Source organism: Lithobates pipiens, unplaced genomic scaffold (assembly GCF_037356315.1).
Source record: "Lithobates pipiens isolate NorthernLeopardFrog02 unplaced genomic scaffold, aLitPip1_a1.2 Scaffold_16, whole genome shotgun sequence".
In the NCBI taxonomy this organism is placed as follows: domain Eukaryota; kingdom Metazoa; phylum Chordata; class Amphibia; order Anura; family Ranidae; genus Lithobates; species Lithobates pipiens.
This window is the reverse complement of record NW_027507748.1, coordinates 148930704-148955304: the sequence shown is the minus strand read 5'-3', so window position 1 is coordinate 148955304 and position 24601 is coordinate 148930704. Positions and strand designations below refer to the sequence as shown.

The 24601-nt window shown below is 42.1% G+C and overlaps 1 protein-coding gene across 2 annotated transcripts in view; it reads right to left on the bottom strand.

Moving 5' to 3' along the window:
- The window catches only part of SARM1 (sterile alpha and TIR motif containing 1), a 42886-nt gene extending 19074 nt beyond the window's left edge, over positions 1-23812 (bottom strand). The window contains exons 1-4 of one of the 2 annotated variants that reach the window (XM_077480598.1): positions 23563-23812; positions 22461-22968; positions 5221-5839; positions 751-963 (exon numbers count right to left, since the gene is read on the bottom strand). In XM_077480598.1, coding sequence (XP_077336724.1) covers positions 751-963; positions 5221-5839; positions 22461-22918 — 1290 coding nt within the window. In that variant the 5' untranslated portion in view covers positions 22919-22968; positions 23563-23812. Of the gene's footprint in view, positions 1-750; positions 964-5220; positions 5840-22460; positions 22969-23429 lie in introns of both variants that reach the window. The other variant, XM_077480597.1, reaches the window with a different exon arrangement.
- Positions 23813-24601: the final 789 nt, after the last annotated feature.

Sequence of the window (24601 nt, the reverse complement as noted above, 5' to 3'; positions counted from 1 at the left end):
TTTGGGTCCCCTGCCTGTGCTACTGCCACCTCCTATTTGCCCCCATAACAAACCACTTGCTATGGGGGCATTTGCACGGGCTCGGTCCTGAGTCGTGCTGTGTGCGTCCATTGACACACACAGTGTGGCTTAGCCCCAACCCCCACTCTCTGCTCATTGGCTGTGACTGTCATCAGCAGGAGTCAATGGCTCCCACTGCTTCCTCCATGTCCAGTGAAGAGAGAGAGAGCGAGTGGAGAGAGCCACTGCTCTTGGGCAAGGCCGTGGATCGAGATCGGGCTAAAGTTAGTATAAAGTGGTGGGGGGAGTGGGTTGTACAGAAGGTTTTTTCCCTTGATGCAGAGAATGCCTAAAACAATCTACCTTTGCAACCACTTTAATTGTATTGGTCATACTGCCAGTCCAAGGCCACTGTTTTAACTGCATGTATTTTTCTGTATTTCCCCCTCCTATTGATATGATATAATTCCATCTTCCTCATTATAGAGCTTTTCTATCCTTCCTGCAAGGCACATATTGAGGCTAGGAGAAACAATTATTAATTTTGACCGCCTTAAACACTTCATTATCACTTCTACTGCATGCATCTTATTGTTTGCCTCAAACATTCTGCATGCAATAAAAATATTAATGGATGCCAAATGTTTGGTGAGTTCAGCCATCTGATGAAGATTGGCATTGAGGTCTCAGGAAGGGATAGGTTATTATTACAACAACTGGAGTGAGAATATACTGTATGGCATTACTTACCATAAATACTTTCAAGAATTTGTCAAAGCCAATCTGCTGCAGCCAGTTTTGAACTTCCAGAGGTTTCCAGTTAGGTACTGAGCTTGCAATGCGGGACGGGACCTCTTCTCCCATCATCCGAAGGGCTTTTTTAGCCAGGGAAGAAACCGTACAGTCCACTGAGTAACAAACAATTCGCCGTAGACTTTGTGTAGCTCCAATTTCATTGAATATCTGGAATAGTAAACAGGACTAATTTTACAACATGAAATGCGGCTTAAGCCTAGTACACACTATTTCCTTTTTGTGCGTTCAACCCAGCGGGTTAAACAGAAAAAAAAGAAGAGCTTTGGAGGAGCCGCTGTATTAACTATGCGATGTTAGTACAGCATTTTCCCCAGCTGAGCTATTGTGTTCTGACAGGGGGACGGCAGAATATACCGGTCGGCGCTCTCAGCCATTGGCTGTGTGTGCTGATCAGATGCAGATCAGCAGAACTTTTTCCGTCAAGCCCCTTCAACAGAAGCTGTTTGGGTTGTCACCAGAGCAGTAGTTGAGGGAAAAACCTCCAATAAGGATGCTTGTTCTGGTGACAACTGTCTAAAAGGGGACTTTGCCTCACTTTGTAGAGATTTCTTCTACCTATTTATGTTGTATCTCTGGGACAAGGAGTAAAGACAGCAAAAAAACGTATGGGGTGCTCACACTATCCAAACTCCAAAAATTTTTTGGCTATACATAGGGTTGTCTTAAAGCAGGGGTCTCAAACTGGCGGCCCTCCAGCTGTTGCAAAACTACAAGTCCCATGAGGCATTGCAAGGCTGACAGTTACCAGCATGACTCCCACAGGCAGAGGCATGATGGGATTTGTAGTTTCGCAGCAGCTGGAGGGCCACCAGTTTGAGACCCCTGTCTTAAAGGATAAGTACAAGGATAAGAGCAAAAAACCCTGTGCTGTTCCATACTATTAATGATTTCTTAAATTCAAAAAACACTGCTCATTGCATTTGACTTGCGAGGCCAAACCCTTTGGAGTTATGATAATTCCAAGATACAGTGGTGTGAAAAAGTGTTTGCCCCCTTCCTCATTTCCTGTTCCTTTGCATGTTTGTCACACTTAAGTGTTTCGGAACATCAAACCAATTTAAACAATAGTCAAGGACAACACAAGTAAACACAAAATGCAATTTGTAAATGAAGGTGTTTATTATTAAAGGTGAAAAAAAATCCAAACCATCATGGCCCTGTGTGAAAAAGTGATTGCCCCCTAAACCTAATAACTGGTTGGGCCACCCTTAGCAGCAACAACTGCAACCGAGCGTTTGCGATAACGTGCAATGAGGCTTTTACAGCGTCCTGGAGGAATTTTGGCCCACTCATCTTTGCAGAATTGTCCTAATTCAGTTACATTAGAGGGTTTTCGAGCATGAACGGCCTTTTTAAGGTCATACCACAACATCTCAATAGGATTCAGGTCAGGACTTTGGCTAGGCCACTCCAAAGTCTTCATTTTGTTTTTCTTCAGCCATTCGGTGGTGGACTTGCTGGTGTGTTTAGGATCATTGTCCTGCTGCAGAACCCAAGTTCGTTTCAGCTTGAGTACACGAACAGATGGTCGGACATTCTCCTTCAGGATCTCTTGGTAGACAGCAGAATTCATAGTTCCTTTTATCACGGCAAGTCTTCCAGGTCCTGAAGCAGCAAAACAGCCCCAGACCATCACACTACCACCACCATATTTTACGGTTGGTATAATGTTCTTTTTATGAAATGCAGTGTTCCTTCTACGCCAGATATACTTGGACACACACCTTCCAAAGAGTTCCACTTTTGTCTCATCGGTCCACAGAATGTTGTCCCAAAAGTCTTGGGGATCATCAAGATGTGTTGTGGAGAAATTGAGACGAGCTTTGATGTTCTTTTTGCTCAGCAGTGGTTTTCTCCTTGGAACTCTGCCATGCAGGCCATTTTTGCCCAGTCTTTTCCTGATGGTGGAGGCATGAACGCTGACCTTAACTGAGGCAAGTGAGGCCTGCAGTTCCTTGGACGTTGTTGTGGGGTCTTTTGTGACCTCTTGGATGAGTCGTCGCTGCGCTCTTGGGGTAATTTTGGGCGGCCGGCCACTCCTGGGAAGGTTCACCACTGTTCCATGTCTTCGCCATTTGTGGATAATGGCTCTCACTGTGGTTCGCTGGATTCCCAAAGCTTTGGAAATGGCTTTATAACCCTTTCCAGACTGATAGATCTCAATTACTTTCTTTCTCAATTGTTCCTGAATTTCTTTGGGTCTCGGCATGATGTGTAGCTTTTAAGGATCTTCTGGTGGACCTTACTGTGTCAAGCAGCTCCTATTTAAGTGATGCCTTGATTGTGAACAGGTGTGGCAATAATCAGGCCTGGGTGTGGCTAGAGAAATTGAACTCAGGTGTGGACAACCACAGTTATAGTATGTTTTAACAAGGGGGGCAATCACTTTTTCACACAGGGCCATGATGGTTTGGATTTTTTTTCACCTTTAATAATAAACACCTTCATTTACAAATTGCATTTTGTGTTTACTTGTGTTGTCCTTGACTATTGTTTAAATTGGTTTGATGTTCCGAAACACTTAAGTGTGACAAACATGCAAAGGAACAGGAAATGAGGAAGGGGGCAAACACTTTTTCACACCACTGTACACCTTACACAAGAAAAATGTTACCTGTTCTTCCAACCTAAAATTCCAGGCAAAACATCAAAAATGTTTTGAGCTATGATCATTTTCTCATAGATTACAAAACATCCACCAAAAACATTCACAGATAATTTGGACATTTGTAATGCTAAGCTCTTGACAAACCTGACATACACTTCAAAAGAAAAACAAATACCTTTTCACAGCGTCACCTCCTAGCCAATTTGCGCCTGACAGCATCTCTGCCTACTAGTAAGCAAACCAAAACACATTGGCAAATTCGACAAAAATCTCTTAATGCTTGCTGGCGACTTTCAGAACAAGGGTTTATTATAAACTAAGTCAGCAATCAGGGAATATGGCAGTTGCTGAACTTGTAGGACCTCCATCATTTCTCAGTGTTACTAAACTGGCCAAGATACTATGTAAGCATTTAGTTTGCCTCAGTAAACAGATTTGCCTACAGTTCTGGGTGATACGGGATTGCAACCAATCAATGAATTAGAAGGTACTAAGTGATTTCACTTGATTACAGGCCACCTTTATTAGTGTCTTTTATAACAACTGTCAGAATTTGCCTTAAACGGTAGAAAGCAATCAGATTAAGGGCCTGTGTTAATGGATGTGTGCTTGCTTGAAGCAGGTTTTGCGTTCCCAAACAAGTCTATGTGAAGGCAAAACCTGCTTCAAGTGAGCAAATGTAGAGCAGCTGTAGGTCAAATGCACCTGTTAATCAATTTTTCATGTTTTAAAAATCTTCTTAAGCTGATGTGAAACTGATGCCATTGAAACAAGGCCTAAGACTATCAACAAAGGTCCTTAGACCTCCATTCCCCAATGATGAATGTGTGTACTGCTCTATACAAAACATTATTGCTGACTCCTTGTATGGTTTGTGTAGTAAACTGAAACATTATGACAGCTTGGGTGCCTAATTAGCCATTTTAGAGGAAGATCAGTGAGTTACACGCTCTCCAAATACCTAGATTTACCAGGCAGGGAGGGAATAAGGCTCCATTCACACCAGCATTTAGGCTAGTGCAAATAGTAGCAGCAGGAATCAGAGATAGGCTAGGTGTGACCGCTGGCTCTGTTAACCATAATGTCATTATAGTGTATGGGGCCAGCGGCCGCACCTAGCCTCTGAGAGCCGCAGCAGGAACTTCCACTACAATTTGCACCAGTCTTAATTGCTGGTGTGAATGTAGCCTTTAGGTAAGCTACGTACTGCTGGGGAAGGCAGCAGTTAAAAACTCTGTACAAGCAAAACAAGTTCAACTATGTACTTTACAAATGTGCTTTCTATTTCAGTTACTTTTATTTTTATGAAAAAAATGTGTCAATCTTGGGGGGGTAGGTAGCTGTCAGTTTTCTCATATCTGCATAACAAATGTATGACTGCAGTTTACATGACAGAACATGGCATAGGAATATATACATGCATGCACAAAGGTCATTCATTCCCTGGTATACGATTATAGTGTGCAGGGTCCCATCATGTCCTTCAGACAGAGCCAGCACACCTTCAACCAGCACACATCCATACTGGACACTGGCCTGTCCAATATGTAGCACAAAACTGCTAAGGCAGAAAAAGTCAGTGTCCAGTCAAGTCAATGACCTCTCTATAATCTGCTTTCCCAGTATTAGGAAGGAGGGTCAAATAAGCAGCACATAAAGGGTGCTAAAAATGTATTGGAGATATACTAGCACTAATGCATTTTGTTCCATAAATGTTGGTTTAGCATTGAGCATTATGTGAAATAAAAGCTGGGAATGGATCAATGGCCAGTAGTAAAGACAACATTTCATTTCACCTTTGTATTCTTGTGTTCAGACTTGATGGCAGCTTCTACACACAAGTAGAAAGCAGCAATACACTGAGCTTCTAGCCGTGAACTGTCCAGCAGTGGCACAAGACGTTGTAGGTCACCAGCTGTCCTTCCTTGCGTGTTATCACTGTTGCTCAAAAGAGAACGGGCATATTCCTGAGGGTCTAAAGAAGAGATAAAGGGTTCAACCAGTGCCAGTGTGCCTGATCTTTCCACTTCCTTTTCAATTTCTTTGTTAGTTGCCAATACGGTAATTGCAAGGCAAGCATGAAATCGGATCTGGTCATCTTCTTTGGAAAAGACTAATGGAAACAACCACTCAGCTGTTCTTTTCTCAATCATCAGACGCTGATTGGAAGGTCCGCCGTACATGGCACAGTATGCCAGGGCCATGGCACAATGCCTCAGAACGATTGGGTCTGTCCAGCGGCACCAAAAAAGAATTGCGTCAAGACCACCATCGCATATCAGCTGTCTGCAGGTCTCTTCAGAGTGTTTGAACATATGCTCCAGGACACCTGAGAGCCTCCTAGCAAGTCTTGGGTCATCTCTTTCTTTTGCAAGGTTTAGGATCACTCCCAGGCCTACACGAGCAACTCGATCCCTGTAGATAAATAGAAAATTATGAGAGAACATTACAGATACCAACAGTGCAGATAGGTTAATTATATTATGTTCACCCAATAAGTACAAATTAGCTAGTCTATTCAAATGCATTATACAAATATTGTAGATCCACTCTGCTTACTCGCTATTACCAAACTTGGTTTTAAAATATAGAATAATATTCAATGACAGTTAAAGAATATCTGTGTAGCACCCTTTACCATAGCATAGGATTTTTAGCTAGGGAAACTGTCAGCATAGGTACATTTAGGCAGGCCTATGCTTTGAGCTAGGCCTGTCTGTTTTGATCTGGGGGCAGGGAGTGGTTAGTGTAGCAGTGGATGTGACCACCTGTGCTGAGGTGCTGAGGTGCCCCCCCTGCTTCCAGGGATAATGTTCTGGAAGAGGGAAGACAGCTCATGTGGGAGCCCTGACCAGTCCCCAACTGGAATTGGCAGGGGGCGGGCCTCCTATATAAGCTGAGGTAACAGGCCACTGGGGGGAGTTGTCGGCCGGGAGAAGTGGAGAATGGAGTACTAGACAGCATCAGGAGGGCACCCCTATCTTGGGGGGGGGGGGTGGGTTGATCACAGGAGGAGGCCCGGGAGAACTGTGAGGGAACTTTACGTGGTCATTGGTGAAGTCCTCATCATTACACGGACATTAATGAAGAATTCCAGGAGCAGAGGGGCAGGAGAAGCTGTTGGAACGTACGGTCTGGTTAAGTTCTACATCATGGACTCGGGGCAGAGAAAGATTGGTGAGTGTACCACAGTGGAGGGCTGGATGTGAAGACATGCCAGGAAGTCTGTGAGGGAACTTCCCCTTTACATGGTCACTGGTGAAGTCCTCATCATTACATGGTCATTGATGAGGAGTCATGGATCAGAGGAGAGACTGTGGGGAATAGTGTCAAATCAATGTGACCCGAGGGCACAGGATTTGCAAGCTGGGCTAGCTGGGAACAGTAGTCTACCATTCAGCACATGCTATTAAACTACTAGGCCTCCGGGGGGAGAGGTACTGTAGGCCTCTGGCCTAGTAGCAGCAACCAATCAGAGTCAGCATTAGAGAATATTCAGAGTGGGATCTTTTACATACAGAAGATGTGACAATAAATGAATGTGCTACAGTATAAGTTTGTGCAGGAGGAGAGGATTTCTGGGAACTTCACCCTTACATGGTCATAGATGAAGTCCTCATCTATTCTTTACACGGTCACTGATGAGGAGTTTCTGGGAGCAATAGTCTGCAGGAGTTACGCAGAGGAGGAGCAATAGTCTGCATGGTTATGCAGAATAGACTGTAGCTGTTATACATGTGCATCATTCCTTCAGGCTAAAATTAATATGATGGCAAAGTATTTTGATCTATTGGCATCCCATTTAGCCCTTTCCCCAACCAAGTTATACCCCCCAAATAAACAAAAACAAAACAAAGCAAATGACTGTTCATTGTCTCGGCGGTGATATATGAAAGTCTGGCAGCAGGGTGATATGGTGGATGTTTGTTACTAGTGGCAACTACACCACTACATCTGCAATTTTAAAGCACACTGGCTATTGTAATATATCCAGGGACAGTAAATAATCTTGTAAAGTTAAAGGGGTTGTAAGCAATCACCAGTTTAAAATAGAAATGTAAGGCAAAAATGTTTGTATAAATATAAAACAACATTGTAAATACCTTTTTTCCCTTTTTTATAAGTGATCACATTCCCTCTGTTCTCAGCTGCATAAGAGCTGGGGGAGAAGACGCAACAGCACACTGAGCTTCCCAGTGAATGGCTGTGCAGCGGGGGGCATGTCAGGACAAGCCTGATCATTGGAGAAGAGTACACTGAGTTCCCAGCATAGCTAGAGAACTGACCATGATGTGTTCTCCTGCTTAGTGTGGTCAGTTTTTAATAGGAAATCAGGAACACCAGGGATTTCACATAAAGGAAGCAATACAAAAAGAACAGGATAAGTTCTTATACGTACATGGTACAAGTACATGGTACAGCGGGCACATATCAGGAATATGAAATGTTGGGGTAACAAATGCTTTAAGCTATTACCACTGTCTGTTCTTTCTTATGCCATCTCAGATTCAGGCTAGTGTAAACATTGTTCTGTTTACATCAGCTGTTTGATTCCATGGACTCACAGCCAGGAACTCTAAATGACTATTTCCATGTTATAATGCAGCCATGCAATCATTTGAGATCTCAAACTGTTACAAGCAGACAGGTCATGTATTCATTTAGCTAAAATTGAAGAAAGCATGTCTCCAGATCAGGACTGAGAAAAACAGAGCTTCCGGGAATCTTCTAGACGTGTATTCTGCTTTCCAAAACTGGCTGCCTGGAATCACACGGGGTGGGGTATTGGCTGGGCTTAGCAAAACAGGGGCCGTGTGCTTCTAGAGCAGTGATGGCCAACCTTGGCACCCCAGTTTTGGAACTACATTTCCCATTATGCTCATGCACTCTGCAGTGTAGAAAACATCTGGGGTGCCAAGGTTCGCCATCACTGTTCTAGGGGCTTGAGATTCCCACTCCATAATATCAATGAATTACAACATATACCATAAAGACTCCCCAAGTATGGGGAAAGAAATGGGCTTTACTGGTACCAAGGGAAGACATAACTTTAAAATACAGGCAACTTTATTTACAAAATGTTAAGAACATAATGCTAAAATTGAGGAATAGCATGTTACAACATTCTAAAATGACATCTTCCATCATATAAAGCAATGGTTCTCAACCTGGGGGTCGAATGACGATTTGGCAGGGGACACCAAATCCTGGGCTGATCCCGGAGCCTGCGCCACTCTCCCAGCCTTTTCATGGCCGCCCCGCAGGGCTCTCTCTGGAGCCTGTGGCTGCCCAGCTGGGCTGTTCCTAGAGCCCACAGCCACCCATTCAGCCTCTCCACAGACACCCATTCAGTTCATGGCATGGGTGGGGGGGCAGAGACTAGAGGTCAGCTGACTGGTGAGGAATGTGAAGTGGGAGGGGCTGGAGGAGACCCTATCTCCTGATTTCGGCATAGGTGTCACTGCTGCGAGACACCACAGACCTAGAGACACAGTGAAGTCGGAGATGAGTAAGACTACCTGTGATTAGAGTTGCCATTAAAAGTCCCCACTACGGTTCTCAGATCAGCAGATAACCTTGATCAAGAGCACCTAAGTTGGCTGATCAGAACTCCCCCAGCACTGCCACTGATCCCACCAAAACTGCCACTCATCCCATTACCCCCACTCCCCACCAAGGAATAAAAATAGAGAATACATGGAAGGGAGAGGAAAAGAGGGGGAGGAACAAAGAAAAAGGGAGAGAAAGAATAAGAGAAAGAACAAGAAAGAAGGCTAGAGAGAGGGATGGGGGAAAAAACAAAAGAAAACAAATTAGGATAGAGGGATAAAAGGGAAAGAAAAGAGAACAAAGAGAGTGGTACATCCTAAAATGTACCATAAGAGGTTTTAATACTATACAAGTGGAAGGGACTCGAGGGGTGCTAAACGTCCGTGGGTTAGGGATGCAAATTACTTGTCTTGCCTTGGGTGCTGGCAACCCACGCTATGAAAATAATTTTACTGTTAGGGGTCCTCACAACTTGGAAAATTTTATCAAGGGGTCACGGCATTAGAAAGGTTGAGAACCACTGATATAAAGTATTGTACATTGTTTATACCAATCTTCATAATAAGCATATTGATGAGTCAATATTAATTAATGAAGAAATTGTATAACCAATTTACAATACATTTTATGATGGAAGATGGAATTGTATTATTGGGTAACATGCTATTTCCCAATTGTTTACTTAACATTTTGTAAATAAAGTTACCTGTATTTTAAAATTATGTCTTCCTTTGGTACCAGTAAACTCCTCTTCTTTCCCCATACTTGGGGACTCTTTTTGCTATATATATACACATTATTACCAAATGTATTGGGAAGCCTGCCTTTACACACACATGAATTTTAATGGCATCCCAGTCTTAGTCTGTAGGGTTCAATATTGAGTTGGCCCACCCTTTGCAGCTATAACACCTTAAACTCTTCTGGGAAGGTTGTCCACAAGGCTTAGGAGTGTGTCTATGGGAATTTTTGACCAGAAGTGCATTTGTGAGGTCAGGAGCTGATGTTGGATGAGAAGGCCTGGCTCGCAGTCTCTGCTCTAATTCATCCCATAGGTGTTCTGTCGGGTTGAAGTCAGGACTTTGTGCAGGCCAGTCAAGATCCTCCACCCGAAACTCACTCATCCATGTCTTTATGGACCTTGCTTTGTGCACTGGTGCGCAGTCATGTTGGAACAGGAAGGGGCCATTCCGACACTCTTCCCACAAAGTTAGGAACATAAAAACATCCAAAATGTCTTGGAATGCTGAAGCCGTAAGAGTTCCCTTCCCTGGAACTAAGGGGCCAGGCCCAACCCCTGAAAAACAGCCACACACCATAATCCCCCCTCCACCAAATTATTTAGACCAGTGCACAAATCAAGTTCCATAAAGACATGGATGAGCAAGTTTGGGGTGGAGGAACTTGATTGGTCTGCACAGAGTCCTGACCTCAACCCAATAGAACACCTTTGGAATGAATTAGAGCAGAGACGCCAGCCAGGCCTTCTCATCTCACATCAGTGCCTGACCTTACAAATACGCTTCGAATTGAAGTTGTTATAGCTGTAAAGGGTGGGCCAACTCAATATTGAACCCTATGGACTAAGACTGGGATGCCATTAAAGTTTATGTGCGTGTAAAGGCAGGTGTCTCAATACTTTTGGTAATATAGTGTATGTGAGATGTGGTACTCATTTAAGCAGCAATCATTTCTAATTGAATTATAACATAGAAATAATGTGAAATAAAAGTGTAAAGATAAAAAGATCCAAACATTTAAACCCACTACACTTTTTTTTATTACAGCATGCCACAATGTACAGCTGGTTTGCATCTCAGCATTGTGATGCAGTAATGTAGATCTATTGTGGTGCTTTGAGGATGTGCTTTGGGGTACTATTCCAAATGAATGGTAGCCCAACACACTGTGTCGTGTTTCAAAGGTGGCTGTGTGCTATATTAACACATGGTAAACTGTAAATTTCAGGTCTATCTGCATCACCCATACCAGTTCCATTTCAGAGTGAAATAGAAACTGGTGACAGTTCTGTGCCTAATTCCGGCTTCTATCACATAGATGGCAGTAAAAACAGATGGCTGAACCACGTTTCTACCACCTCCTGGCCACCCACCTAAAGGATAAATAACAGCCAGGGGGCACTGTTCATATGCCATGGCCACAGCACAAAGCAAATTTAACGCAATATGCCAAGCTGACTGGCAATGCCGCCTGTCAAACTCTGTCATTTAGATTATTAGGGTCGCACTGCAACCACATTCTAAACTCTTGGCTCATGGTTGCAATGCATTAGCCCCATTATAAACTGCCATTTAGCAGAAAAAAGAACAGGCATTCAGGAGGCAGCAGGAGTGAACCAAGCTTAACAACAATATAGAAAACTGCTGCAGATCATTACCAGATTGGGTCTGATGTAAGGGGGAACTTTCTGCTGGTAACCTGGCAGACAACTTACATGCCTCTCTCCGCTCGTGCAGTGAACACACAACAAGAGCAGAGTCTGCATATACTGTAGGAGAAAATCGTTCTTAACTGACAAATGGGCTTTCTGCCCCTTGTTAAATAGTAGCAGGATCTGCACTATTTTCTGACTTTAGAAAAGGATTTATGACTGCACCACTCTGTGTTATATTGATACTAAACACACACTGTTTAATTGACATTATTCCGTCTATTTCTGTATCTGGATGATGGCAATGTAAGTTCTTTTAGTCCTCTGCTGCTGGTCACATGTTCAAAAAAACCAAAAACAATAATCAATAATATCAATAAACTGTTATAAATTGGCAACAACATTGTGTGGGCAGTTTTCTGCCAGTCGCAGGCTGTGTCATGCCCCCTTGTTGGATTGTCAGTACAATTGAAAGCATAGGAGGGTGTGTAAAAAACACACACAAATGACCTGCTGTGAAGCTGAGCACACCAAGTTCTACTCAGAAGATAAATACAGTGATAATATTGAGAATAGAAAAGAAATATAATTCCATTACTTCTAAAATAAGCCTGTTGGTAACCAATATGTTGTAGCCCAGCAGTACTTTTGAAATATATACTTTCACTGTCATTGAGGACTCGGAGGAAGCGAGTCTGTCTGTCTGAAGGCCCAGTACACACTGTACTTTTCAACATGCTCTATCCCAGGATACAATAACAAATCAATACTGCAGGTTATACCATAATAAACCATGGTTGCATATCCTGAGCTCTATCCACTTAGCTTTTAGTACAAAAAAGGTTCTTCGAGTTACTTAGATATTAATTAGGTGATTGTCAAGTTCAGGTATGTTTATTTATTGTAAAATGCTTTTTAATAAAAAAAACACATGGACTGAATATTGGCCGGCCAGCTTCTGTCTGTCATATGCAGGCTGAACGTCTGGTTCTGCCGAAGAGGTATGCCAGAAAAACATCTGCCAATTGGCTGAAAGTGGTATTAAATCCAAAACCAACTCTGCCAAAGTTCAGAAACGCACTATGTACAGGCAGTCCCCTAGTTATAAACATCAGACGTACAAACGACTCCTACTTACAAATGCAGGGGTATAACAGGAAGTGAGGGGAAATCTACCCCTAGGAAGGGAAATTCTCTCCTGTAAGAGTAATCATGGTAAAAAGTGTCTCTACTGAAGCTTTATCACCAAGGCTTGTTTCCACAACAACCCAAAATTTTCAAAAGCCAATTGTCTTTGGGACAGAAACTGAGGTGAAATCTTCTGAACAGGGGCAAACAAACGTTACAGGGGGGGGGGGGGGTTTAACCCTTCCCTATGCTATCCAAAAAGCTTAAAAAAATTTTTTGGGCTGGAGCTACACTTAAAATATTTTACCTTTTCCGACTTACAGATTCAACTTAAGAACAAACCCACAGATCCTACCTTGTTTGTAACCCGGGGACCGCCTGTACAGAGTTTATAGTTCAAGAGTGTGCTATGTACAGAGTGCAGGGTTCAGGATTGTGCTACATACAGAGAGCAGAGTTCAGGAGTATGCTATACACAACGTGTAGGGTTCAGGAGTGTGCTACATACAGAGTGCAGAGTTTAGGAGTGCGTTACATATAGAGCACAGTTCAGGAGTGCATTATATATGGAGTGCAGAGTTCAAGGCGTGTTCTATGTACAGAGTGAAGAGTTCAGGAGTGTGCTATGTGCAGAGTGCAGAGTCCACTAGTGTGCTACAGAGTGCAGATTTCAGGAGTGCGCTATGTACACAGTGCAGAGTTCAGGATTGCGCTACATACAGAGTGTAGCATTCAGGAGTACGCTACATACAGAGTCCAGGGCTCCGAAGTGTGATACGTAAAGAGTACAGAATTCAGGAGTATGCTTCATACAGAGTGCAGGGTTCAAGAGTGGACTACATACAGAATTCAGAGTTCAGGATAGTGTTAAATACAGAGTGCAGAGATCAGGAGTATGCTATGTATAGAGTGCAGTGTTCAGGAGTGTGCTATGTACAGATTGCAGAGTTGAAAGCCCTGGTATCAAGTCCAATTTGCTAGCAGAGTAGTTTCATCTGATATATCAGAGTCAACGGCTCTCATAAGTGACTCTTAGAGCTTGTTTACGCTTGCAGGTAGCAGGTGGTAAAATCAGGTGGTTGGTGTGGGGGTGTACATATGCCATGATACTTTGCTTTGTGGCTCTGGCAAACATTATAACCCCCCTGTTGCATTTAGAGGGCGGTACCACAACCAAACATGACCATGCCACAACTGCCCTGCAACCTTATATAATGCACAGGTTTGCAGCATAGTGATACAACATTAATAGGGTTCAAACAGATAGTGAGGAGATTACATAATACCTGTCAAACACCTCTGAAAATTGACCCACTGTGGATCGCTTTTTAGAGAGGAAACAAAGTCTGCCACACATCTAACTTAGCTTTAGTATTTCTTCATAGTTCTGATGGTAAGTAAAAGCTGCAGCTGCCAATTGCAGCCATCCTTTTAGGTCCCTGAATTTGGTGTTAAGGGTCTAATTTTGAATAACTTTCAGCAGCTGATTTAATAATTTAGTGAGTATTTTAATCCTTGCCTATGTTTCAGTTTAAAGGGTTACTAAACCCACAACAGTAAAATCATCCTGTATATGCAGTAAATCATGCTGGTTATACTCACTGTGGAACCTAAGAGGTTAATCCTCTGCATTGGGTCAAAAGGCTGTTTGAGCCTGACTTCTCTGATCCTCCCCTTCTTCTACTGTTCCTAATGTATCTCCAGATAGAACAGAGCCTTGAGGGTACTCTGCACATGCTCAATTTGGTGTGTATTGTTAGAGAGTTTGTTTTCTTTCTTAGGAGTGTGCACTTCATCAGCACAGGGCCAAACAGCACTGTTCAGACAGAGGGTCAGGGGTCCTGCAGCCCAATAGGACAATCAGGGGAGAATGAAAACTCCTCCTACAAGCTTTAACCTGACACTGATAGAAGTCACAAGACTGTTATATACTGCTGATGAGAAAGATATTTAGCAGTTTATATTTACTAAAAAAATTGCAGTTCCATGTTCTGTGCAGTGTAGGAGACCAGATATAGTGAATGCATGGTCCTGGGTTTAGTAACACTTTAAGTACTGCCATGACTGCTGCTTCAATTTTCCTGATTCCGGGTGGTCCCTTTCTCTTGTAGCACCCTAGGGTCACCCTTGCATCCAGGGACTGTTCCAAATGCATCAATATTTTCATCTAACAAGGTATTAAAATAACCAGCATATTGTTGCACAGAAAGAAATTATGGGTTATTAGAGACTGGATGCATGTATTGCATAGGAGATCAAATGTGTTTTGGAACCTTGTAATAGAGGTGTGTTTGTTAATAAATGTAACAGGAGCATGCATATGCAAAATGTATTATCAAACCCACTCTTTCACTAAGGGAAGGCTCTGGTCCTAGTTACCTACAGGTTGAGTTTCCCAATCTATTTGGAGAGGGCCATTTCTCACAATCTCCTTCCCTAGAAAGGGACTACACTGTAATGCATAATCTGCTCGTATTTCTACAAATATTTAATGTGCTGTATTTACCTTTGTTTGCCCACACTGAAACAAAAGAGTTGAAAACACTGTAAGTCAGGGATGCCTAACCAGTGACCCGGGGGCCACATGTGGTCCACGGAGCCCTCTGATGTGGCCCGCGACCTCCTGCTCTGGAATGGCGGGTTGGCACGCCCAGATTGTGGGTTGCCAACCCGCCATCCCAGAGCATCAGTGTTGTGAATAAATCCAATGGTAGAGCTTCTGTTAAAAAAAAGCCACTGGTAGAGGAAGCAAGAGGCTACCTGAATGGAAGACTGTTATTAAAGAGAAGTTTATTACTTAAATCCCAGTGTATATATGGGCATATCTGTTCTGCAGTGGTTACTGGACTGCTTTCAAACTGATCCGCAGGTGCAGCACAAAACGCCTGCGGGTTACCTGCACTGAGCCATAGACTTCTGTTATTACCTGCAGGTTTGGTGATCTTTCAGAAAGTGCACCACACCTGCAGGATATAACAGAAATATATGACAAAGTACATAAAACCTTCGAAAAACAGCGCTGGTCTAAACAAAGTGCTAGACAAATATGTTTTTTATATGCTATACGCTTACACTCTGCTGGGAATTCGTGAGTTGTTACTTTACTTTTTATATTTTAATAAATCTTTATGGTATTATGCTATGGGAGCTTTTTTTCTTCTCTCTTTGCCGTACTAAATGATTGTGGTGGAACGAGATATACCATAAAGAGGGAGCAGATAGATTGGTGTTACCAACAGAGCCCAGTGTGGGGACCAGGAACGTAACATTTTACAAGCCCGTATGATCTCCTTAAAAAGAGATCTTGACAGCTGGTAAGCCTCCTCTAATTTGGTGGTGGATAATCTCTCTTTCTACTCTGGGTGCACCTGCTACGTGTGTAAAGGGTGGTTTTTGAGAGTCACCGAAAATGGACTAAGATTCAGCATCCTATCCATCTTTCCTTTTCTTTGGACTGCTTATATGCCTGGAAATTATTACTTTGGCACTATTTTTGCATGTTTTTGGGATTTTTTGTAAATTAGAAAAATTATGTCACTTTATAATTTTGTTTTATAAGTTTTAGCGCAGCCATATTTTTTTGATTTTTTTGATATGACAAAGTACAGCTAACTCACAGGAAAGCCACAGGTGCACTTGTCTGCACCCTCTGTGTGGGTAAACCACAGTTTATCAGTGTGAAAACAGCCTTAGGCCCCATGGACACTATCGGTCTGACCCTCCATTCACCTCTATCAAGCCGCAGATTTAAACAGACTTGTGGCTGTTTACACCCCACCTACCTCCAATCCTATCCGTCTGATTCTATTTGGACAGATGGGATCCAAGGGCCCCTAGAGTAGAGTGGGTTGTTTCCGTGTCCGCTCTGCATATGCAGAGCGGACACGGAACTGTCATCCGTCTGCTCCACTCATTATGGCCCGCCACCAGTTACCAAGCAGCTTAAGTGACCCCCGCTCTTCAAAAGGTTGGGCACCCCTGCTGTAAGTAGAGTAATGCTGCGTACACACGATCGAATTGTCCGGCGGACTTGGTCCGGCAAACAATCCGCCGGACTTTAAAACGAATGGACTTGGCCACACACGGACACTCCAAAAGTCCGGCCATGTCTAACGCGATGACGTACAGCACGTACGACGGGACTAGAAAAAGGAAGTTCAATAGCCAGTAGCCAATAGCTTCCTTCTCGTACTTGCTTCTGAGCATGCATCATTCTTAGTCTGCCGGACTAGCACAAGAAGAATGGATTGAAAGTCAAGTCCGGTGGACAAATTATGAGTCAAAACTACTTTCTAAGTCCGCCGGACTTTACGATGAAAAAGTCCGCTGGAGCCCACACACGATCAAATTGTCCGCCGGACAATTCGATCGTGTGTACGCGGCATTAGATGTGCTCATTATCTTACCTTACCTAAAGACAAACATGACTCTAGTGGTGTCTTGTGAGTCAGGAACTTTAGTGAGGACAAATTGCTGCCAAAGTCCCAAACAAATGAACAGCTAATAGGTGATTTGACCCAGCAGTATTTCTTCATTTCTGAAATACAAGTTTTGGGTTAAAGTGGTTGTAAACCCTTACAACACACTTTGACCTACAGGTGAGCCTAGATTAAGGCTTACCTGTAGGTCCAAGAAATATCTCCTAAACCTACACGGTTTAGGAGATATTTGCCGAAAGACAGGCAGGGCGCGCAGGAGCACTGAGCGCGCCGCGGTCAACGGCGATATGCCGCGAGTTGCGGCTCCTGTACACATGCGCGGGAGTGACGTCATCGCGGCTTTGCCGAATGACAGCGGCTGAGCAGCGAGACCCACGAGAAGATGGATGCGGCGGACTACAGGGGACAGCGGTGACTTCGCTGGCTCCTGTGTCAGGTAAGTGACACATAATGGGCTACTATGCGATGCATAGTAGTCTATTATGCTTTACCTTTGCAGGGAATGAAAGAGGAAGTAAACTCATCAGGGTTTACTTCCTCTTAAACTCAGCGTTAAAAAAAAAAATTGCGAAAAATATGATTCATTTACAAGCGTTGGTGTGTGTGTAATATCACTCTTATAAAAACAGTTTAGCACTGAATACATAAATCCTAAGAATCGTCTTTGGGAAACTGAAGAAACCTCTAAAGCACTAAGAGAGTACATTAACCTCTATTCAAGTGAATGGAAAATACAGCAATGTAGTGCCCTGAGCTTGTCTGAAATTATGCCTGGTTCAGTAATGTCTGCTAGAGAAGTACGCTGAAATTGTTTTTGACCACATGTAGGAAAGTGCTGAGATATTGGCCATTTGTAGATTGAGTATAGCATAGAAATGACTGTAAAACAAACTAGGCTCAGATTCAAACCTCAAATCATCCACATACGTGAGCCAATCCAGCTAGTTAAAATTAAGGCCGTGTACAGAAAACATGAGGCAAAACCTCAATAATCAAGCTGTTTGTGATCTCAGCTCTATCAGGATTGGTCATCTTTGTGTGTTTATAACTATAGATTTCCACTGAAAAGGTAGGAATTGTTAGCATGGGTTACAGAGAATGTTACTGTGAGGAATAGGACCTTAGTCGTGGTCTTAAGCTGACCGTACAGAGCCTTGAAAAAGTTTTCACACCCCTTGAAATTTTACACATTTTGTCATATTACAACCAAAAACATATATGTATTTTATTGAGATTTTATGTGATAGACCAGAGGTAGGCAACCTCAGCCCACCAGCTGTGGTGAAACTACAAGTCCCATGAGACATTGCAAGACCCTGACAATCACAGGCATGACTCCTAGAGGGAGGCAGAGGCATGATGGGATTTGTAGTTACAAAACAACTGGAGTCCCAAGGATGACTACCTCTGTGATAGACCAACACAAAGTGGCACATAATTGTGAAATGGAAGGAAAATGATAAATGGTTTTCAACATTTTTTACAAATAAAGATCTAAAAAGTGTGGTGTGAATTTGTATTCAGCCCATTTTACTCTGGTACCCCTAACTAAAATCTAGTAGGACCAATTGCATTCAGAAGTCACCTAATTGGTAAATAGAGTCCACCTGTATGTAATTTAATCTCAGTATAAATACAGCTGTTCTAGGAAGGCCTCAGAGGTTTGTTAGAGAACCTTAGTGCACAAACAGCATCGTGAAGGCCAAAGAACACACCAGACAGGTCAGGTAAAAAGTTGTGGAGAAGTTTAAAGCAGGGTTAGGTTATAAAAAAAAATTCAATCTTTGAACATCTCACAGAGCACTGTTCAAGCCATCATACGAACATGGAAGAGTATGGCACAACTGAAAACCTACCAAGACATGGCTGTCTGCCTAAACTGACAAGCCGGGCAAAGGATAGCATTAATCAGAGAAGCAGCCAAGAGGCCCATGGTAACTCTGGAGGATCTGCAGAGATTCACAGCTCAGGTAGGAGAATCTGTTCTCAGGACAACTATTAGTCGTGCACTCCACAAATAGGGCTTTTATGGAAGATTGGCAAGAAGAAAGTCATTGTTAAAAGAAAGTCATAAGAAGTCCTGTTTGCAGTTTGTGAGAAGCCATGTGGGGGACACAGCAAACATGTGGAAGAAGGTGCTCTGATAAGATGAGACCAAAATTGAACTTTTTGGCCTAAAAGCAAAATGCTATGTGATGCGTAAAATGAACACTGCACATCACCCTGAACACACCATCCCCACCATAATACATAGTGGTGGCAGCATCATGTTGTGGGGATGCTTTTCTTCAGCAGGGACAGGGAAGCTGGTCAGAGTTGATGGGAAGATGGATGGAGCTAAATACAGGGCAATCTTAGAAGAAAACCTGTGAGAGTCTGCAAAAGACTTGAAACTGTGGTGGAGGTTCACCTTCCAGCAGGACAATGACCCTAAATATATAGCAAGAGCTACAATGGAATGGTTTAGATCAAAGCATATGCATGTGTTAGAATTGCCCAGTTAAAGTCCAGACCTAAATCCATTTGACAATCTGTGGCAAGACTTGAAAGTTTCTGTTCACAGATGCTCTACCGCCAATTTGACTGAGCTTGAGCCATTTTGCAAAGAATGGGCAAAAATGTCACTCTCTAGATGGGCAAAGCTGGTAGAGACATCCCCAAAAAGACTTGCTGATGTAGTGAAAGGTGGTTCTACAAAGTATTGGAGGCTGAATACAAATGCACGCCACACTTTTCAGATATTTATTTGTAAAAAATTTTGAAAACCATTTATCATTTTCCTTCCACTTCACAATTATGTGCCACTTTGTGTTTGTCTATCACATAAAATCCCAATAAAATATATTGAAATTTTTTGGTTGTAACATGACAAAATGTGGATAATTTCAGGGGGTATGAATACTTTTTCAAGGAACTGTACATTATACAATTTTCTAATTCAGTTTCCTTTAGATTTACCTTCAACTATGTAGTTCAAGGGCTTGCTTGACTGAATACAAATTGTGTTTAGGTTTGACTTCATATTACATGGTTTTGGTAAATCTGAAGGAAAATGCATTGTATTATGCCCTGTACACACAGTCGGACATTCCGACTACAAAATCAGTCGGATTTTTTCTGACTAATTTTGGCCCAAATTTGTCTTGCATACACATGATCACACAAAGTTGTCAGAAAATCCAATCGTTCTGAACGCGGTGAAGTAGAACACGTACGACGGGACTATAAAGAGGGCTATAACCAATAGCTTTTGTCTCGTAATTTATTCTGAGCATGCCTGGCACTTTGTTCGTCGGAATTGTCTACACACGATTGGAATTTAAACGATCGCATTTTGTTGTCGGAAAATTTTAGATCCTGCTCTCAAACTTCGTGTGTCAGAAATTCCGACGGAAAAAGTCCAATGGAGCCCACACACAATCGGATTTCCGACAACAAGATCCGATTGCACATTTTCCGTCAAAGTCTGACTGTGTGTACAGGGCATTAGTCATGACTTGAAGCAAAACTCTTGTTTTTTCTGAGATATCCCACTAATGCAGGCCATACATGGTCAAATTTCGAACAAATTTTCTTTTCAAAATCAGAAAGTTTTTTTTTTTCTGATGATGCCACCATTGATTTTTGAAATTTGGCCTACCAAGTCTTCAACTTCACCTTATGGTGCTATAGAAAATAAATTTTGTGGCCGGGAATCTTCTTTTCTCTCCGCAAATTTTCTTTTCTTGCACATGCGCATTTTCTTTCTCATTACATTTCTCGCACGATTCTCCCATCATTGATTAGAAAATCGTTAGTTTTTCAAAAAATTTCCAACGTGTCCAATTCCTCAAATTTGATTGCCGCACCAAAATCGGCTGTTGCTGTGAAATTTGTATGAAAATTCTTAGATATGATTCTCGAAAGAAATATCTTTCGAAATTTGAACCGCGTGTGGCCGGCATAACATATTGCCAACAAAGTCTAGGGCAGAACATAGCTGGTGAGGTTTTCTTTCCTGCAAACACGGGTTGCAGGAAAGAAAATCACTTGATTCCCCCATCAACACAGTCAGTGTTGATGGGGGAATCCCTCCCGCAGAGCTATTGTCTTCTCCTGGTGGTGAGCGCAGGGAGCCGTCCCTGCCAGGAGAGCACAACGATTATTGCTAGTGGCTATAGCTGCTGGAAATAATCGCATTCCAAAAATCCAGAATGCTGGTACATTCAGCCCATAGATGGCTTGAATCTCTGCCGGCCATACTGAATCGGCAGACATTCGAACCATCTGTGGCCGGCTTAAACTATATAGGATGCAACAAAGAAACTTGGAATTCCAGTATTTCTACGATCATATTCTACATTTATTTCTTTGGACTTTTAAAATTGCTTTAAGTAACTGACCTAGAACCAGTATGCAAATGAGGACTCTCTAATTTGATCTACTGGCTGAGTAATCATTTAGAATGTATCAAAGCCAGTGAGTCGGCATAAATGGTAGACAACTTGCATTTTAAGAAGAGTGTAGTAAGTCTGTTGCTCAGCAGCGAAGTGGACTAATATAAAGGTTAAAAGATGCCACTGATTACTCAATTATTTAAGATATGATGAGCAATGACACAGATCTTTCTAGTGGATTTGAATTTAACAATGTACTTGAATAGCCATGAAGCTTTATAGGTGCTCTGCCCTCCCTGTGCCATAAAGATGAAAAGTCAGACTCTACTAAATTAGAAGGCCTCGTTTCTCCTGATTGCGAACTGTAGGTTTCCTACCCAACTTGGATCAGGTAAAGGGGTAAAGATTACAACCCCCATTGCTACAGGGGGGAGCTGTGAGTACGAAAGCAAACTTCCAAAAGTGAATTTGTTGTTAAATACCTCTCCTTTTCATTGACATATGTCATTATAATTTAGGATTATTTGATTTATTTTCCAAAATTTATAAAGGGCGTTAGGTTATGTCATCTGAGCCCTGATGGGAACCAGCACAGTATAACATCATCTCATCATTAATAATGTATACCATACACACAAATTTTCAAAGCAACAAACTGCTGAGCATAACAGATTCTTGTAACTGCTAAGCGCATAATGATATCCGGTGGGTAGGAAACTAAGACTTGCTTCCTCTGTTGTTGATCAGGTTTGTAAGAAATGAGAAGAACACACATACACACACACATTGTATTCATTAGGTAGTTTCATGTTTTTGTTTAAACACTATTTGTGTATGGCTGTCACAAATGTAATGTTTATACATAATAATTTTCCCAAAGTAGTATTAAAAAGTCTCACTTTCTAAATAATTTTTTTTATTTTTATATTATTTTTTTTATTTTTATTTTAAAGACTTTGTCATCTATTCAGATTCTGTTATTGCTCTGTGTAAAATGAGAATTGAACTGGATATATTTTCTGTCCAAATTGTGTTATAGCTCTACTTGTAAAGTAATGTGACTGTCTTACTCATTATAACTCACTTAAATTGTGAAGCTTTAGCTATATAATGTAATGTTCAGCATCTGTAGAGTAATTCAAAGTAATTACCGATTTTCTGCCACCAGGATTTGTTCCAGGAGCTGACATGCTTTGTACTGCACCTCCTTCTCTGTTGATTGAAGAAAACCCAGAAGAAGGTCTAGTGCGCCCTCCAGTCTGACCGTTTCACACAAGCCCTGGGCGACCTCTCTTCCCACTGCTGGCATCACCCATGCCTCTTCCACCATTTGGAAAATTTCTGTGATGGTGTCACAAATGCTTTTTTCACACATAGCTTGCTTTAGCTTTGAAATGGCCACATGCAGGTCAGGAAGGACCCTGTCCAAAGCCATCTGAACATCTACGGTAGCTCCTGGGGACACATCTTGACTTTTGTTGGCTGTACCCCCGGATGTCTGCCACCAGCACATATTGTTTACATATCCAGGCACAATAAGGCGCTCGTGGTTAAACATGTTGATATACTTGCAGAGTTTGTAGGCTGAGATGAGAAGGGTGAGGACCATGGGTCTTCCTAGAGCATTGCTGAAGTCAAACTATTTTTACGGTGTCCAGCCTACAACAAAACATCAATGTAGATAGGTCATTACCATCTAAAAATAACCATTAACACATACAAGAACATGCAATGATTAAACCTGCAAAATCATTTTGCCAAAATGTCTCATTAAAGATTATTCTGTGCAAATAGCAGTTAAACTAAAACATGCAAGGCTGTTGGGTGCAATCGCATTACATTACAAAAATGCTTTGTCATGACAAATTTTACAAAGGATCAATTACAGTAGAAAGGGTCAGTAGATGCAGTAACACTAACTTTTACAGTTGCAAGAATATCCAAGAAAACTAAAGTTACAAGCAATCCATGTCAAGATTAGATAAGAATGCTCAAATATCAAGTGCTTACCAAACCTGGAAACCATAACTGGCTAAAATAAACTTAAGTCCTTGATTAGAATTTTAATGTATATGGTAACATGCAGCCAAACCCTCATTTATATGCAGTCCCCATCTCACCTAATTCTGCAGTTTCATAAAAGCGTAGTCATCCTGAATAAGATGCAGTCATTTAAATATATCTAAAAGGAGGCTTTTTCTCCAGCTTTGTGTCTGGTGTTGCAGCCTTGGTCTCCTCTGCCCCCCTCTGTACCTGTCTCTCTCTTGCTCTCTTGTCTGTGTTTTCAGCACCTCAGATGGACAGCCGCAGAGTGACGTCACAGATCTTCTGCTCAGCCTCTTGGCAACAGTCAGATTTTTTCGTTTCCTTGGTGACAACATCCTCTTCTGCTTTTTTCAGCTACAGCTATACAGCAGAGTTGGGAGGTGATTCTCTGGTCTCCTCCAATCAGCCATGCTATGGATGCATGCTGCAGACAATGGGACAGCCCAGATCTAGAGTTGTTTTGCAAGAAGTGAATACATAAGAACAAAGAGATCACAGGGACAATCCTACTGTTATTTATAATTACTTACCTATAGACTACAGACACAAGGAAAGGAGGCTGTGCTATTGATCAGACACTCCAAAGCTTTATTATATACTGAGTCTGTGTTTATGGCCCTGCAAGTGATTGTTCCTAGACAGTGACTCAATAGAAATGGGTGCGGAATGAAAGCTAGAAGTAGATTGTCATTGCCTTATACATTGTTTTGAGAATTAGATTAAGAGCACAGAGCAGCATTCTTGGTGTTTTCTATACTACGCAGATGGCAGTTTTATTGACATATGCTTCTAAGGTCTTGCCCCCTAATATGTTAGTATATTGGATTTCTCAGTCCTTGTGCTAGATGTTAATTTCTATATTGTAAACCATTTAACACGCAGTTATTTGCCAGGTATGAAATTAGCATTTTTTATAAATGGTCAGAATATATCGTAGTTTCAGATAAAATACTTTGCGTACCTTTATAGTTTTGTAGAATCTTTTGTAAATGGTAAAGAAAAGCTTTGCACTCTATTGCATTTTATATGACTCTAAGCTGCCCATAGATTAAATTAAATCCAGCTGGTTAAGCAGGTATCAGGCAAATTTTAATCCATCTATGGCTGTTGACAGAAGACAATCTGAAGATCAACTTCTGTCAAACAGGACTATCGGGAATTTTTTCTCGATCAGCAAGCTGCAGCCATTGATCAGTGTATTCTGACAGCAGAGGAGTCCAGCTGTCAGACTATAATGGCACTTGTG